The 18,578-nt window shown below is 41.3% G+C and overlaps 1 protein-coding gene across 2 annotated transcripts in view; it reads right to left on the bottom strand.

Annotated features, from left to right (window-relative positions):
* Positions 1 to 18,578, bottom strand: part of dntt (deoxynucleotidyltransferase, terminal) — a 115,518-nt gene that overhangs the window by 80,647 nt on the left and 16,293 nt on the right. For both annotated transcript variants that reach the window (XM_031296858.2, XM_031296859.2), the window contains exons 4-6: positions 7,122 to 7,292; positions 1,740 to 1,811; positions 1,431 to 1,554 (exon numbers count right to left, since the gene is read on the bottom strand). In XM_031296858.2, coding sequence (XP_031152718.1) covers positions 1,431 to 1,554; positions 1,740 to 1,811; positions 7,122 to 7,292 — 367 coding nt within the window. The remainder of the gene's footprint in view (positions 1 to 1,430; positions 1,555 to 1,739; positions 1,812 to 7,121; positions 7,293 to 18,578) is intronic.

Genomic DNA, 18,578 nt, shown 5'->3' with positions numbered 1-18,578 from the left:
ATTTCCTGCATGTCTTTCATGTCTAGCTTTCCTATCCATTAAAGGCGTGAATGCCCAAAAACAAATCTTGCCCCATAACTGTGGTCTCAATGTTGAAATACGTAAATTATATATCATATATTATTTTACACCATATTAAAAATCTTTTTTTTGTTTACTGAAGATGTACATTGAACTTACACACGGGCCATGAACCGCGGTCTCCTGGGTGAAAGTCCTGTCTTGTTTGACCCATCCACCACCCCAACCAACCTCCTTACGCAGAGTTTCAGTCTTTCATACTACTCGCAACCAACTTCTTACTTCATTATCTTACAGCGCTGGGGTCAAAGGGCTGCTATGCCCGGTTCGTCCCATACAGACACTAAAGGGAGACTTGTGATGTGGTATCTGACGCTGAGAGCCACTGACCAAGCGTTAGTATGTTGGCAAGTTGGGAGTGAGAACGGCTTGATAGGTGAGGCCAGTGGATCATCACAGTTAGTAGGCTTTATCCTCTGGGGACCATGAATGTCTGTACAAAATGAAATGGCAAACCATCCAATAGTTGTTGAGATATTTCAGTCTGGACCAAAGCGTTGGACAGCAAGAGAGACAGACTAACGAAGCCATCCACAGACCAATGCCACTAGTGTGGCTAAAAATATATTTCTTACATCCCTATAGCTGGATTTTTTTTTTTCACATCTTTGCTCTTCCAACTCTAGAAATGATATCAATTAATCTCACAAGTGACTCCACAAGATGACCTTTCTGCTTACCACCCACATCTCTTAACTCTTCATTTTGACACCACCCAATTATTTTACATGACCAAAACTGCAAAAGACCACAAACTGCAAAAGATTTTAAGCAAATGTTGAAACTCAACTTTCCTCAACCACATTCATTTACTACTGCTGTGGAAACCATCCAAACACCTATATCCCAAATCACTGACGCAATATATGATGATTCCCCACAGAAATAGGAACCAACATCTTCCTTTACAAATACCTCTCTCTAACGTTGGAACCAAATCCTAACTCCCCAACTGTCTTTGCTTAGATGGCCCCCTCTGCCCAGCTGATTGATGAGAGCTCATGGGAATTCCATAGCAAGCGTTCCACTTCACAGTCACTGTTCATTGATTTTTATTAAAAACACCCCTGCTGCCTTTTCCATTGTGTTGTCACCGTAAAGTCCCTGCTGGTCACATCTCATCTCACTTTAGAGAAAACACATTACAGCTAGCGGCTCACATCAGGAGCCTCCTATGGGACCTAAAAAAAGGACAAAAAAGTCCAAATCATATGCAGCGCCCCCCCCCCCCTTGGAGATATTTGACGATTATGTTCTTTGAGTCTTTCTTGGAAGCAAACTCGAGTTGTAATTTTCAGTCTATAATTTGTGGAGTGGCAGAGTGAAAAAATGCTGAGATGTTGATGTACCAGTTTGTTGCATCTGGTTTAGATGAATGCTGCGGTCTGCCAGAATGTCAGTGAATGAGCGCAGCCCTCTGCGGTACCACTTCTCAGCCGTCTTAGGTCCAACCCCAAACACACTCGTGAACAGCTGGCAGGAAACGAGGTAAGGACGTAATCAAGAAGACATGCTCTGAAATGACAGGCTCATCTCAGGGGAGGGTTAGCATTCAAAGTTTTCAAGAGCCCTAAGTCCTCAAGAGATGTGAGCAAATGCAAATCATTTTCACGGGGAGAAAGCAACCGAACGTTGGAGTTTTTTTTCCGTCTACTGACCTTAAGTGTTCGATACCTTTCATCAGAGAGTATTTTCTCGACTTCAAACGAACGGCCACATTGAAGGACCTCCTGCAAAATATGAAAGTAGATGATATCATTAGGAAAAACTTGGGTGTCAGCATCTGCTGGTAACTGGTTTCTGTTCCATCAGCAATTAACAAATGGCCTCATATTGCTGCTCATTTGAAAACAGCTTCCACTCAAATCAGGTGCTCCTCGTGTCCTTATATCCATTTCCTTTTTAAGAAATAACAACTTTGTTGTTGTGAAACCTGAGATTAATGGCACTTTTATGGCATTCATAAAAAAAAAAAAAAGCCCAGAGTAATGTTTTCCCCAGCTTGTATTGTTTGCTTCGGAAAAACTTTGTTGCACGTTTAATTGTCTGCCGCTTTCAGCAGAGCACGGCTAATTTGCTGGTCACATTTGAACTGTCTTCATTATGTGCAGGCATAAAATGAGGCAGCAGCAGTTAACTTCCAATGGGGAGGTGTGAGGGTGGGGGGGGGTGGGGGGTATTGTAAAAGTTGTTGGTGTTGAAAGGGAGCCTATATATTTGTGCTTTACAAGAATGAATGATGAATATTTTATTTCAGTGTCATGCCAATAAGGAATTATACATGACACCAATACAAAAACTAGTTTCATCCACAGCTTGCCACACACATGTCCACACACAACACACAATAACTTTGCACAATACAAAGAATAAAGAAAACATATTACAGCAGACACAACACATTAGTGTAACCCATAAATTGTCCAAGAACTAAACATTCCACACATAAAATAAAACTACAGCCCACAAAAAAATGAAATGAATAAACAGGGAATGCCACTTCCAGACAGACATCGATACAAAGCTGTCTTTCCTTTAGCCCGTGCTTGTTCTAAAAGGTCTGGAAATAAAAATGTGTTATGTTAAAACTAGCAGATCTACATCGCAAAGTTTTGTTAAAGGCAAAATATGTGTCAAACCATTCTGAATTAGGTATTGTGGTGCTGCAGAGACGTCCCAGCCTATAAACCGTATCCTACAGACTAAAGAAAAAAATCTTTGTTTTGGTACAGATCCTCGCAAAAATCACACCAGAGGTGGAAAAAGTATTCAGATCCTTTACATTAGTAAAGGTACTAATACCACACTGTAAAAAGGTCCTGCATCGAACATGTTACCTTAGTGAAAGTATGTAAGTATCGTCAGGAAAATGAAGTAAAAGTACTCAATGCAGATAAATCCTCACATTTTAGAAACTGGAAACGATCCAAACAGTTTTGTCAATCAACTTTAATGGTCTCATCATTTCAGCTGGACTTGTAAGCCTGTATATTGTTATATATTGTAGTTTCATTTATAATAAAATATCATATTTTATAAACTACATGTGTTTTGTGTGAAAAAATCTTAATTTGTAGTAACTAAAGCTGTCAGATGAATGTAGTGGAGTAAAAAGTACAATATTTCTCTGAAATGTAACGGAGTAGAAGTAGAAAGTGACATGAAAAGAAAAGACTCAAGTAAAGTACAAGTACCTCAAAATTGTACTTAAGTACAGTACTTGAGTAAATGTACTTAGTTACATTCCACCACCGAATCACACTATAATCATTTTAATTTTTATATTTTTCAACACAAATGAGAATAATGGTGAGTGATCATTCCCTCCAATATCGTGAATCATATCGCAATCGCAATGTCAGTCAAAAATAATCGCAATCAGATGTTTTCCTCATATCGTGCACCCCTAATTTTAAGCCTGTGCGTGAAGGGATGACATCTAGTAACAATGAACCAGTGGACCTAAGATCCACACAGTGAGTACGGTGCAGTTTGAAGCAGCCTTCACTGCTCAATGATGCATCCACCCGTCCACCTCTGCTTTTCAACCCTCGAGCTAGGGCCAACCTCAAATGCAAGGATAATGCTTTAACACACTCGCTGCTCCGGGGAGGACACACTACTTTGAATGCACACTGAAAAACACATACTGACTATTCATCCCTGACTGTGCCTCAGTGCTCCCAGACTTTCATGTCAGTAGATTTTTATATCTTTTCCCCCCACTGTGGATGTTCAGTCAGCAGCGAGCGGTTCAGTCGCTGCTGACAGAGTGTCACTCCGATGTTCACAGGCACATCAAGCGTTTTGTTTTTACTCTGTTTGGTTTCACTTTGTTTTTCGTGTCATGTCATTTTTTTTTTTCCTTTAGTTTTGAGCCACGATCTGTTCAAAGAGACAACCTAGCGGGGAGAAAATAAAACTAAAAACCTCTCACCGCTGGGTGTGCGTCTGAATCATAAGAACAACAACAGGGAGAGGTCATTCACAGGCAGTCTAATTCAGTCTCCTGGGTTGTTTCTGTTACTTTGTTTAATGAATCTGCCTCAGCGCTGACAGATTTGACATATTTTGAAACTTGCTCTGAGACCCGCCGTGTGTCTGTTAGGTTTAATGTGTCAGAAAGTTGGACTGCAGCGCTCACCTTGTTCTCCGAAAGGGACTCCGAGCAAACATTTCTCGGCACTTCCCCTGACAACTTGCTATGATTTCTGCCCCGAGCACGACTCTAGGTGAGGGGATGATTGCCAAGTGACCCAATAAGACTTCTCCCCCCCCCCCCAAAGTTGAGATAAACCGGTGTGATGGCTGTCAGTGTGTTTGCTCATGTGTGTGGCAAGTTGTGTTAGCTGTCTAGGACTTCAAATTTCCGAAACTATTTTTGATATCTTTTTGAATGATTGGATTTTCTGTGGAACAACTCACAGCAAAATGTGTTCTGCAAGATGAAACACCATTTTGGTTTCCGCTGAAAGCATATTTGTGCGGACTGGTATTCATTTTACAAGAAGAAAGATTCAGCTACATTCTTCTTGACAGTGCACTAAAATGGCACAAAGTTTAAAGGAATATTCCAAAAAAGTATGAAATACTCACTTTATCAAATGAGGAAAAGTTTGAAACTTGCCCCCTCACAGAGGACAGCAGGTCCATTATTTTTTTTTTATCTCTCATAACATCAACATGTGAAATGCACACAATGAGTCAGCTGATGGTTGAATGATAATGGCTGTATGATTTTATGCAATGCCACTTGATGTACAGTACATTGTTCTATGTGAGCCTGCATGGTGGATTTCAGCATTTCTTTTACATATTTATATTATGTCTGTTTTATGCATTTTGTGTCTGGTGTAAATTCAATAGTTCACCCAGCTCTACATTTTCTCCTGGGGATAAGAACATTAAAGTTTAAAGTTGTAGCCAGCTTGGATTCACAACAGCTACATTGTATTCTAACAGCAGGGCCGTTTCTAGGTTTTGGCGGACCCTATGCAAGATGCTGTTTGGGGGCCCCTATTTTGTCAAATTAAACATCTCAAGTTGACCCAAGCAATTTAAACCTACAGAAAACGATAGTAAAAAAGTTAACAATGAGGCTCCTCTATACGTCAATAAATGCAACAGATGCAGGATTTTCCTCAAACATTTTTTTTTTTTTAGAACAAAGAAGGCTACTTGCTAGTGCCTACAAATAAAGACATGTCATTTTTTTTCTCCCTAAATATATTGAGGCTGAACGGGCTGATCTTGCAGCTTGGGGGCCCCCTAGTGGCTGTGGGGGCCCTATGCATCCGCATAGTCCGCCTATAGGAAGAAACGGCTCTGTCTAACGGCTAACCGGAACATAAAAACGTCAAAATAAATAAATAAATCAAACTTGTTCCATTCTAACCGAACCCTGGAGCGTTTGGTCAGATAGTCCGGTTCGTTTGGAGTGGTGCGAAAGCTCATTCCAACCCTAGAGCAGACCAAACAAACAAACTCTGGTCTATATGTAAGTATTCAGATCCTTTACTTCAGTAAAAGTACTAATACCACACTGTAAAAATACTCTCTTACAAGTAAAAGTCCTGCATTGAAAATGTAACTTAAGTGAAAGTATGTAAGTATCAAAAGTAAAAGTATTAAAAGTAAAAGTACTCAATGCAGAAAAATCCTCACATTTTAGAAACTGGAAACGATCCAAACAGTTCTGTCAATCAACTCAGTGTTTAATCAATCGGCTAATCATTTCAGCTGGACTTGTAGGCCGATATATTGTTGGGTAGTTAATAATACATGGTATTTTATACACTACATGTGTTTTGTGTGCAAAACTAGGAACTAAAGCTGTCAGATTAATGTAATGTAAAAAGTAAAATATTTCTCTCTGAAATGTAGCGGAGTAGAAGTAGAAAGTGGCATGAAATGAAAAGACTCAACTAAAGTACAAGTATCTGAAATTTGTACTTAAGTAAGTAAGGTACTTGAGTACTTAGTTACGTTCCACCACTGGAAAACAGGGGTCTCAGTTTACTTCCAAGCGCACTAGAGTTCAGTTTGCTGAGAACGCAAGCAGACCCAAATATAGGAAGTGAAAGAAAAACCACTGCTTTACTAGCCTGCAATTTAAATGTATTCAACCTTGTACGGAATATATGGACTTATATATGATTTAACGGCTGCTAACTTTCAAATCCATGAAGGTGTCATCCCTCTCTCTCTCTCTCTCTCTCTCTCTCTCTCTTATCAAGGTCTCGCTGTCTGTCAGCTGCTCATATTGTTTGCCTTCTCTTAAAATATGAGAAACCAGGAAAACCCCTAAATTTGGTGTTGCTCCATTATTTCTGAGACCCGGAAGTGTCGGTGTGTTTCACTCGACTGGTTTCCACTGCGTGATATTTATTTATTTGTGAATCCAAGCTGACTATGGCTGCCATCCTTTGGGAAGCAGCAAAAAGTTGAAAACACCCAAGTGCATATAATATCTTTATCTGAGGGGGACATAAACCAATTTCAGACACCCACCAACAGCAAAATTTGCAGCGAAGATGTATCGCTTTCATTATCAAAGTGGACAGTGTTACCATCATAGTCACTTCTCTCTGTTACACAGTCTATAGTTCACTGCTACATTAAACAACCGTCCTGTTTTGGGTGTTGTAGCTCATTAATCACATCACATATACTTAGCGTTACTGCTACCATTTTCCAATGCATTTGCCAAAGTGTCTAGATTGACTTTCCCCCTTCAAGGCAGCCACAGATCATTTCACAACGGTACGAAAAAAAGTTCAAGAGACCTGAAAGTTGTGAGGTGAGAGAGGTAATCCATCACAGTGAGCGTGGCATTCATTTAGTGTGTGCACACGCAGACGGATTTGAAAACTCTCCTTGTTCAGAAATTTGAGAGTCTGCTTCCGAAAACTTTGCATTCACAGGGTATGGTTTCAGAAAATCAAACTAGTATGGCTGCCCAAATTAAACACTGCTGTTTCATTCCAAACATAATACAGATGGACTGGCTGTCAGCATGCAGGCTCTGGGCTTTACTTTACCTCCATGACTGCCTTGGTGTGTTCTCCCAGGCAGGGCAGGTCCAGAGTGGCCCCCAGGCTCCGCACCGCCCATGGCAGACTCTTCAGGACAGACGCCGCTCTCCTGAACGCCAGGCATGGACCCTCCATCTCGCTGAATTCATAGCTCTCTGCCAGCACTTCAAAAGCATCCTCCAGGGAGAGGAAGGCAAGGACAGGTGAGGGGAGAAAGAGGAATAATATAGAAGATTCAGTTCAGTTCAAACAACTTTATTTATCCCAAAGGGCAATTCGGTTTTAACAGTCTACAGATCAAAAACGTTTGCAGACAAACAGCAGACAGAATGTCAGAGGTAACACACGAGGGCCGGGCAATGACTATACACAGTTCAATTCAAGTTAAGAACAATGATAGATGTCAGAAATAAATAAATAAATAAATAAAAAGGCTCCCAGACAAATGGAACACAAATAGTACATACCTCAAGAGAGTAAAGCAAGATTAATAATACTATTGTCAAGATTCGAAGAGACGATAAGATTAGAAAGAAATACAAATGTCCAAGACATTGTATAAAGAACTTCATAAAGCAGACTTATGCATGAATGACCAATTCTTCTACGTATTTAAACAAAGGTAAGACAGGGAAAACCCACGAAGGAAAGCAAGACCAAGCAAAAATGTTGTCAGGTGTGCAATCACATGTGGATGCACTGATCCGTACAGGAAACCAGGCAGGGAACGGAACTCCCTCCAGTTCTTCTTCCCCCCCCCTCCCTCCTTTATCACTCCTTTCTCTGTCCCTGTCCCTGTCCCTGTCACCGTCACTTTAAAGTGGGACGTGCTGCATGTTGGTTTTTCTTCTGGATGACCAGACAGAGACGATAGAGGCTGGCAAACACCAGACAGGAACCTGTCATTTTCCACTTGTTCACAACAGGCTCCCCCAGGGGAGCAGCCACGGGCTCCCCCTTTACAAAGGAAATGTTGGAACGCTCAAATAGGCTGCAGTCAGGATCGAGGAACGAATGGATGAATCTATGAGAGAGCACACAACTATGCCAACAATCCTATTTTTTTTCTTTCATTCTGAAGTTGTTTGTTTAAGCTGCTACAATCAATTTTTGTATGAATACTGGATCAAATCACTGATCGATTGTATCACATACCAACAGAGGACCCTACAGTCCCGCGCATTAAGGTTCGCAGCCAGCACCAAACAACACACAGACAGACAAAGTCAGCAACTAGCTAGCAAACCAACCAACCAACGCACTATTTATTAACACACACTTTAAAATTCAGTGTTCTAGTTGATCTTAAAACTGCGAGTGAACTAGGACACTCGTGCGATTAATCACGATTAAAAAATTGTAATCGATTGACAGCCATACTAAAAATGTTTTGCAACAAATTCAAAATAATATTTGTTTGACCAAATAGTCCAGGGAAAACAAACTATTTAGCTTCGTAAATGGTCAGAGGGTGGCTCTATCCTCCCCAAACCCTGATCAGTTATTGCACTTCACTGCAAGTGAGGAGAAAACACTTCACCATCACAGTTTGTGATAATGACGACATGCAGCTGAACATTTTGTGCTGCTGCTGAAGTGATGAGCTGCTGTTGTGGAACCAAGTGGAGAAAAACATGTCACCACATAGGAGCTGGATCATCAGCAGAGCCATTCATTAGCTAAACAGGTAATGTTCCTATGAAGGCTATGACAAGCCATTTTAAATGAGACTGCTGTCTGAATGTCTCAGAGATGGAGCAGGCTGGTGAAGTCAGGAATACAGAGCTGCAGGTGGCCTTTGTGCCTGTAATCATTTGAGAACTGTTATTATTTTTGAATAGGCAGCACTTTTGCTGAAAAATTGAGCTGGTTTTTATTGAAGCAAGAAGGGTGGAATTCTCTGAAATGAAGTGCTAGCTATAATAGTTCTTCCAACTCAGCCACCAGCTTAAAAACAATTAGAAAAACACTTCATGGTTAGAAAAACTACAGTACAGTATGTGATCATTTAATCTAACTGCTCACAAAAGATTTATGTAGCACATCTCAAATTTCATGGAAAAGTGACTTGATACAATTATCACATTTCACATCACAGGAAATGCTAATATGTGGCTGCGTGAGAATCCTCAGGGTATTCTTCTTTCCAAAGCCCCTGAGCATTTTGAGTTATGTGCTTCTTTGAGTGAGGCAAATGTGATAATTGCATTCTTTATTTGCTTTTTTGTTTTCAAATTGTGTGCTATCTCACATGTACTTTTAATTTGGTGTGTTATTACACGGAACGCCTCCTACAAAAGTTATTTTGCAACCCACAAATTGTATTATTAGCTTCAAAGATCAAACTGCCATCTTGCCATTTTCATCTTCTTAGAAAACCTCTTGCGGTCAAAAAAAGTCCACATTCATTCTTCATATAAATTATGTGTAGCGATGTGTAATATTATGTCTGTTGAATCCATTTCTATGTAACAAGAATGATAAACAATGACTGAAATAATGTGCAAATAGGATGTATGTTTGCAACACCAAGGCATTTCTAAATGAATCGGAGAAGTGAGCCAGCTGTTCTCAAAAAAGGTCAAACTGAATTCAGCCCCCCTCAGTTCCGAAGTTGGAGTGTACTGACGCAGGGGTGTAAATATAGACGGTGCAGGCAGTACCATTGCACTAGGGGGCCCTTGGGGTGGAGGGAGGGGGGGGAGCACATAGAGAGAGTCATGGTTTTCAATTTTGTTGGTAAAATAGTTAGTAATCTAAAAAAAAACTATTCCATTAACCCTTTGAACTCTGCCAAAGAAAAGGTCCTCCAGTGCCTGAATTGGTATGTCTGCTTATTGTGATGTCATTTCCTGGAGTATCTTCAAATGCTTCATACCCCCAAAATCAGTACAACCTAAGCTAAAAGGTTATGCTAGTCAATACCCCATAATAATTAATATAAGTATTAAAATGGTGTCAAAAATGAAAAAATATAAAAATCGGACATGTGTTTTCATCAATTTTTACTAAATTAATACATAAAATATTTCTAAATGTAGAAACGTGAACAAAACTTTTCTTAACACTTGAAATATGTACCTTTTAGTTATATATTTTTGGAATTATATTTATATTTTAGTTTTTGTGATATACTGTTTTGCACTGGACGTCATGTAACATTATGACATCATCACGAGCGTACAACGTCATGACAGGAAAGACAGAAGATCATGAACAATCATGTAAACAACAATCTCCCATTACGGGGAAATACACTGTCGCCACTGCTGGTTATCAGCCCGCTTTAGACCAGACGGCACATAACGTGATGACATCATCACGAGCGTACAACATGGTGACAGGAAAGACAGAAGCCTTTGCTTTCTAGTGCAAAAAGAATGAATGCTATAGCAGTTATAGTTTATATTTCAGACCGATTTAAAGAGGATCATGTAAACATTGATCTCCCGCGGACAATCATGTCTTATTTTCTTTGGTATTGTGTCATATACAGATGTGCAATGACGATTGCTGGGTAATATGTACTGTATGTTGTCTAAAGTCAAGTCTCTTTTTGATCATGTGACAAGTATGTGTGTGTGTGTGTGTGTCTGTGTCTGTGTGTCTGTGTGTCTGTGTGTCTGTGTCTCCGCTTCACAGCGCTTCGTGGCTATTTGTGGTGTGTGTGTTCCAGTGTGTTTCTGGCGTTAGGTGCACCAACTTCTGAGAATTTAGACGGGCGTCTTTGTTCTAATGTTTGGTTCACTTCTAGCCGTTCACCTAATCTGTCCAGCCTTTCACTCTGGTATTGTACAAGGTTCCTTTTTCACAGCAGACACATTGAAGAGTCCCAGTAAGCTGTGACAGTGAGACAGCATGCCCAATACCAGGACCCTGAAACTGAAGCACCAAAGTGGAATTCAGCCATTCATCTTTTTTGAACACCTGTGCTTTTCCTACTGTCCCGTTTCTCAGTCATCCATCTGATGTGTATCTTAGGAAATCAGTACTAACCAATACAAGGCTGCTTTCACTGGCCACAGCATCTTTTAGGCTGGATCTGTATTTTTCTTTCTGCAGTCTGGACTTTCTAACCACCGATGGAGGACTGCAGGTGCTGCTAATGTCCTGTTGTCGCTAGGCGACCAAGAGTAGACAATGTTTGATTCTCATTGGGATCGACACTACAAGCGACCCTTTTTATATTACAGGGATTCATTTGATTCAACAAATATTGCTTAGTGAAGCTTTAAGAACAGAGGAAACCTGAGATAGCACAAGAAGCTCAGAAATAAGTTGGTAATCACTCATGACATTTGGATCTGCATCTCATATTATACTAACTCTAGCATGCTGCTACTCTGCCCTTCATGGAATGCATGCACCAATTATGTTTAAGAAAAGGACAATATAGAAATACATATAAGTGAAATACCATACAGCTGATAAAACTAGCCAGTGTAAAAAAAAAAGTGCCTATGGGATAAATATGGAAACCCTCTACAGGGAGTAAAGTTGAGGAATTCTAAATCCAGGACTTGGACTTTATGCAGCCTGGTGTGACCAGAGCACAGGGCAGACTTGGACATATTCATGCCTTTGTTTTGCCTCTCCCTCTAACCAAGCCGCAATCTGAGGTCACTTCACCACCCGCAGTCCTGTGCAGACATGCAGCCTCAGGTCAGTGAGCAGCAGACTTTAGTCCAGCTCACCCAGGAGACGCACTGACCCGTTTACTACAGCACATGCAAAGGGAACGACTACACAGCAAAAACACACACACACACACACACACAAACACAAACACACACACAGCTGGGCTCTCTTCACAGCATGAGACAAATAGGAGAGGCAAGCTTGTAATTGGATAGGGGATGATGGGGCACGCTTGTGTTGGGCAAGTGTGCAGGGTGTGCTACAAATCATCTATATCTGACTTGGTTAATATGATTGTTCTCATTGGTAAATAGCATAACTATTGTAGTAAGTGGAGATATTCTAAGCCTAAGTGAAGTTGCAAGAAAGATGCATAGAGATATACTGTATCTAGGAAATTGCTGTTTTGATAAATCTCCCCGTGTATGCTGCTCCTAAATTTTGACTTTATTTTCTCTAGCCTTTTTGCTTTTGACTTGTGATTTTTAATTAATAGGCCTTTTTTTAATGTTTTGCTCAGGTGATTATTTTTCTTTCATGTACACTGACATTTGAACCTATTGATGTACGCTCTCTGCTAAAAATGAAAGCCAGTATAAAACCTGAGAACTTGAGAAATACGTAGTAAAACCCCTGTGCAACCCCTACAAAGCGTGCTTATGTTATTAACGTGGAGTCACATATAGAAACGGTATGTGTATGTTAATGTTTAAACAATCTAATGAAAGACGCAATACACTGTTCTCTTCCAGTCTTCCAGTCTTTAAGATAAACTATAACACACACCTAGACTAATATCTCTACTGAAATCACTGATTAAAATTGTTTCAGTATTCTTAATTAAATATATTGCACTAATTAATATATTGATATGAACAGTGGGTCGTATGACCATGTATAAGGGGTTGCTCAGAGTAACAAACCCTGAGAAATATTACTCTACCCTGGAGTTCCCCTCAGCTCTTTACAGAGATTTAGCATCTTTTAGCTAATTGGTTCCCTGGGCAGCTGTTTTGGTTCAATCTTAAGGCCTTTTTACAGTTGCCGCAGCCAACCTGGCGCGCGCCAATGTGACTTCAAAATGACGTAGATCTCGCTGGCGTGCCACGATTTTAAGCTCTATTTTTTTTAGTAGCGCGCGACAAAGTGGAAACAGGAAGCATGGACGAGTTCGAGGGTAAGCGGATGCCAGGACTCTCAGAGTGACTGCAAGTCTCTCTTGTAAACTTACTGGGTTAAGATGAGTTCTTTTATGGCGAATGAAAGGCTTGATCCGACGAAGTAGGTCATCGAATCAAATCGAAGCATTGACGTCAATGCTGCTGCCAGTTCTGCCGTTGTTTACCTTTTTCTTCTTCTTCTAGTCCGTAGAAATAGCAAAGTCGGTAGCCTTTGCTCATTAGCGCCACCTCTGTTCAGGAGAAGACTGCAACTAGTGTCGCGACCTCCATGCGCGAGTATAAATAGTTACTACTACTATTACGGGTCGAGTAAAGTGACCCGTTAACTGAACAAACGCTGCAGAGCATGCAGCAACGACTACTACAATAAACTTTGTCCATATCCATGACGTTCAACTTCTGGGATTGCTCCCGTGCTGCCGGAAATTCTGCCGTATGTCCTTCATTTCGGCCGGATGTCCCGTTACCTTCCGCTTTCTTTGTGTTGTAATTCTAAACTCCGGTGGATTTCTGAGGACTATGGTTAACTGTTCCTCAGATCTCTGCAGGGTAAATCCAGACAGCTAGCTAGACTATCTGTCCAATCTGAGTTTTCTGTTGCACGAATAAAACACCTTTTGAACGCACACATGTTCCACCAAAACAAGTTCCTTCCCAAGACTATTTTGCAGAGACACCGTGGCCCTGCTCGGTGCTTAGCACCGCCCGAGACGATTGTTATCAGTTTAAAACGAGTTCTCAAGTTTAATCAAATATTTGGAGTGAGATCACATCTGGGGTTTGGGGGGTTCCAGGGGCAGGCTCCCCCGGAGAATTTTTGTGGCCATAAAAGCCAAAATTTGTTGGCCTCTGGCACATTTTAATGCCATTATTCCATCGATCTTAATTACTTTAAAGAGTTTGCCTCCCTGATTGAAAAAACACATCTATTCCTGACTGTTCAGAACTTTTGTATTAAGAATCATGAGACCTTATTTATTAGCACCCCCTGCACCCCAACTTCCAACATCTAATTATCTTAAGGGTTTTGATAGCAGTTCAATTTTACTATTGATTATACCAATAGCGATAGAAATTATAACAATTGGTAAATCTGATAAATTACAGATATATTCATCCAAATAAAAATGTTTTATGTAATGTAATATGTATGTATAATATCTGTCACACCTTGATGGGCACATAAGTTCTCCTGTCAGCACACAGAGAGGAGTAGTAGCTGCTTGTGCCACGAATGGCCATTCACTTTTAAAAGTACATCAGTGTCTGCTCCATTTAATGCTTTCTTCTGTCTGCATGTTTACTGACTACACCAGGCGTGAGGGCAGCGTGATAGTGGTGCGTGAATGCATCTTCTATTTGTTTTTTGTTTTGCTTTTACGTTGCAACATGAGAGCAGAGGATATTAATGGTTGTGTGAATTGCGCAATGACGGTGCGCACATATTGCCATCTGTAACGGCATACGGAGTGTCCAAACTTTCGGTAACTCTTTACTTGAAGGTATCTACATAAGAGTGACATGACACTGTCATGACACATGAACTCTAACCATAACTTGTCATGACAAAAACCGAATGACACTTAATGACAGAAGCGTTATGTCATAAACGTTTATGACCTGTTTATAATGTTTATGACACGTTCATGACAGTGTCATGTCACTCTTATGTAGATACCTTCAAGTAAAGTGTAACCGAAGTTTCTTTAAAAAGCCCAATAATAATTGGGATGTGTTCATAAATAATGTGAAAAAAGGAGGGATTGATGTAGGCGCGTCAATTGTCACTTTCAATGTGTTTGTGCCTTCACCAGCATAAGAAATACAAGGCGTGGCGTGTGAGCATGTCAGAATCAGAATCAGAAAGGGCTTTATTGCCAAGTACGTTTTTTGCACATACAAGGAATTTGTCATTGTGTTGTTGGTGCATGTCACACATTCTCAAATATAAGAAGAATAAAAAAAATATAAACAATATAAGTATAAACATATACACACAGTATGTATTAATAAAGATAAAAATAAATAATAAAAACAGTAATACAGTAGTAGTAATACAGTAGTAGTAAAAAGGAACGCTACAGCAGAGAGAGTACAGTGGCATGTAGAGCCAGAGGTGGAGTGTGGAGAGAGTCAGGGTGGGTACCGGGCCTTGTTGATAAGGCTAGTGGTGGAGTTTATGTGGTGTGTGGTTGAGGTCCTGATGGACCTCAGCCTCCTGCCAGAGGGCAATGGCTCAAAGAGTTTGTGCCTGGGCTGGGAGGGGTCAGCAACAATCTTTCCAGCACGCTTCAGAGTCCTGGTGGTGTATAGGTCCTGGAGCAGCGTCAGATTGCAGCCAATCGCCAACCATCTCCACTGTCTTTAGAACGTTGAGCTCAAGGTTGTTTTGGTTGCACCAGGTCACCAGGTGGTCAGCCTCTGACGGGATGAGAAGCAGAGCCGGGATGATGGTGTTGAGGCAGAGCTGAAGTCCACAAACAGGATCCTGGCGTAGGTTCCTGCGGAGTCCAGGTGCCGGAGGGCCAGGTTGACTGCATCGTCTACAGACCTATTGGCTCTGTAGGCAAACTGCAGGGGGTCCAGGAGGGGGTCGGTGATGGCTCTGAGGTAAGAAAACACAAGGCGCTCAAAGGACTTCATAACCACAGAGGTCAGGGTGATGGGTCTGAAGTCATTAAGTCCTGTGGTCCTTGGCTTCTTGGGAACAGGGATGATGGTTGAGGTCTTGAAGCAGGCTGGCACATGGCATGTCTCCAGTGAGGTGTTGAAAATGTCTGTGAACACTGTGAACTGGTTGAAATGCGTGTGTCTCACGGTGAATGCGTGAGGCTTGAGAGCCCTGTTTAAAGAAATGCCAATAAAACCAGAGCACGTTTTTCTCCCATCCCAGATTGCTGTGTGGACTAGCCAGACCCTCCTCCGCAGCGCTGTTTGTGAGGGTCTGGCAATGCGAGACTACAATAAAGTAGACTACACCACTGGTAAAGACCAACACAGACTTAAAAGAAGATTCTATATTGGACTTATATTCATCAGGTGGCCAGAAACACGACTCCAAATGAATGCTACAATGTTGCTCTGTGTCTGCTGGACGTGTAAATGAGCAACTGTTTACTGCTAACACAACCCAACAATTATGCCATGGTGACAGCCAAGTGGCCAAGAATGATGATTATTGCACTCCTGGGAGCAAACAAGTCATGATGCTTCTCTAAAGTACACCTTGATACTAGTGGAGTGACAAAATTGCATTAGTGCTTCCTGTTGCAAAATCACACTCAAGCAGAACAGCCAATTATAATGATCTCACCTGTAGAAAAACTGGATTTTAAGATGTTACACACAGACACACACTCTCTGCAGCCAGTCTGTCAACTGTCATGTTGTCCTAGCAGCTGCATGTAGTCAGCGCTGCGGGCTGAAAAACCCACCCTGCATATGTGCTCATCTAATTAATGAGGAGTTAAAGCTGGTAGAGGGACTTGGTGCGCAGGGACGTTGATATAGCACGCCGATTTACCCCCCACCACCGGATATCACGGACATGCCTGCGAGTTATGTTAGCACAGCAGCCCGTCTCGCTGCATGCACAAAAGGAAACCATAAAAGGAGGTCAGAGAACCCACTGAGAAGAGTTTTAACACGATTAACAGCTAGGAGATGGATATTATCTATCCCATGTCTAATGAATAAGTATAGGACGTAGTTCTGGATTTTTTTTTTCTTCATGTAATTTTAAGGTTTGCCTCAGATGAGGAAAGGAAGTTTCTTTAACTTTGGTTTCTAGGAACGCCTTCAAAGGAAAGTTGAAGGCGTTTTAGCATAAAATCGAACAAGATCTCATATGAAAAGTATTAAAAACTTCTGAACAAGCACTGCTTGATCCTTTTATGATCCTTATGGCTTTTTGTTTGTTAGCTAAGTTGAGAATGTTAACTCTGCTGGGGGATGGAAGGGAATCAATTTAATGCATTTAAAGTTCAGTGCTCCCATACCCTGTCCACTCATCTCTTCATCCGTAGCGTTTCTGCTAACAATACATTGGAGGCCTTTGGCTTAAGGAAAAAAAATTCTGGATATTTAGCCATTTCTCTTTGTACTTCTTTCTCCCTTTTTCTTTCCCTCCCCTTGTTCGCCTGACAAACTATGTACGCTTGTATATGTTAGTTTGTGTGTGTACATCTGTGTGTAATGTGTGTTGCCATCAGAAAAAAAGTCAATCAGCCAAGACACAAATGTCAATATTGGTGTCAGCGCACGTTAGGCTTATGGGGAAATTATGACAGCAGAGGACTCATGGCTACGCAGATAACAAAAAGAGAGGGTGTAGGCTTGACTTGTGTGTGTGTGTGTGTGTGTGTGTGTGTGGACAGTGTTGATTTCTCAGTCACAGCAAGAGACAACAAGAGTGAGAGAGAGCACAGTAAGAATGGGTAGACGGAAGGTGGGTGTTAGACATAACAAAAAGAGCAGGAAGAAGTGGTGGCGGAGTATGAGGCAGAGATGGGGAGGGATGAAGAGCCGGGATGAATAAATCAATAGTGCACGGCTGTGGAATGAAGGGCTGCTTGCTGCCAGTGCGTGATTGACACCTCACTGGGGTGCTGTTGCTGAGACGCTGACACCTCTCTGCACCACTTACTTCCTCCCCCTTCACCAGCACACCCTGCTGGCCCCAGGATGCTCCCCTCCTCTCCTCCATCCTGAAATTGTCGCAGGTTGTTTCCTCCGACACTTCCTCTGCCTGTCTATTGAATCCATCCAACACTGACATGTACAAACAGCATACACCAAAATGAGCGGTGCATATGAATACACATGAATACACATGGATACGCATATACATCATTTAAAGCCCCTGGGTGTTTGGCTCACCACACTGTATTACTGTCAAAGTAATTGTTTGCTTGGTCAAATAAATTGTTTTTGGAAGTGGGGAAAATTGGTCGATAGTTTTTTTGTGTTGTATTCTTTTGGCTTGTTCCCAAAACGAGCAATGGTTTTCATTTACAATGTTGCGTGTTTATACGAACACTCACACAAATCCAGATGTTGGTTAGTATGCTGTGAGTTGGCCATTATCTGTTGCAGTAGTTAAAGGACAATTCCAGCGCAAAACGAACCTAGGGGTTAATAACAGATGTGTACCAGTGATGGGAATGTAGTTACTAACGGCATTAACGTAACGAGTAATCTAATTGATTACTCTTCCCATCTTAATGACGCTGTTACCGTTACTGCCAAAAAATGCGGTGGGTTACTATAATTGAAGCTGTTTTTTTCATCAGACCAACTAGATCTCTGAGCCGAGAGGCAAAGACTTTTTTTACTGTTCTTCCTTGGTTAATGGGCACTGGGCAGTGCACGAGACAAGCGCATAAATGCTTTGGCTGAGGTTGAGTAAAATTTCATGGTAAGCCAATCAGAGGTAGAGTTGGGCGGGTGTTCGAAAGCACGCATAGTTGGACACACAACGAACAACTCAAGCGAGTCAGTCAATAATAGACAGGTATGGCGAGCCCAAATAATCCAAAAGTAGCCTTCTCTAAATATACATGTATAGCCATTACTCCTCCAAGAAATTAAAGGAACGAATGTAATCATGAAATGCACATTATGCCCTGGGCAAAAGTGCCTATCC

The sequence above is a fragment of the Sander lucioperca genome, chromosome 15, assembly GCF_008315115.2.
Source record: "Sander lucioperca isolate FBNREF2018 chromosome 15, SLUC_FBN_1.2, whole genome shotgun sequence".
Lineage (NCBI taxonomy): Eukaryota > Metazoa > Chordata > Actinopteri > Perciformes > Percidae > Sander > Sander lucioperca.
Note: the sequence above shows the minus strand (reverse complement) of the source record. Positions and strands in the feature narration are given on the sequence as shown.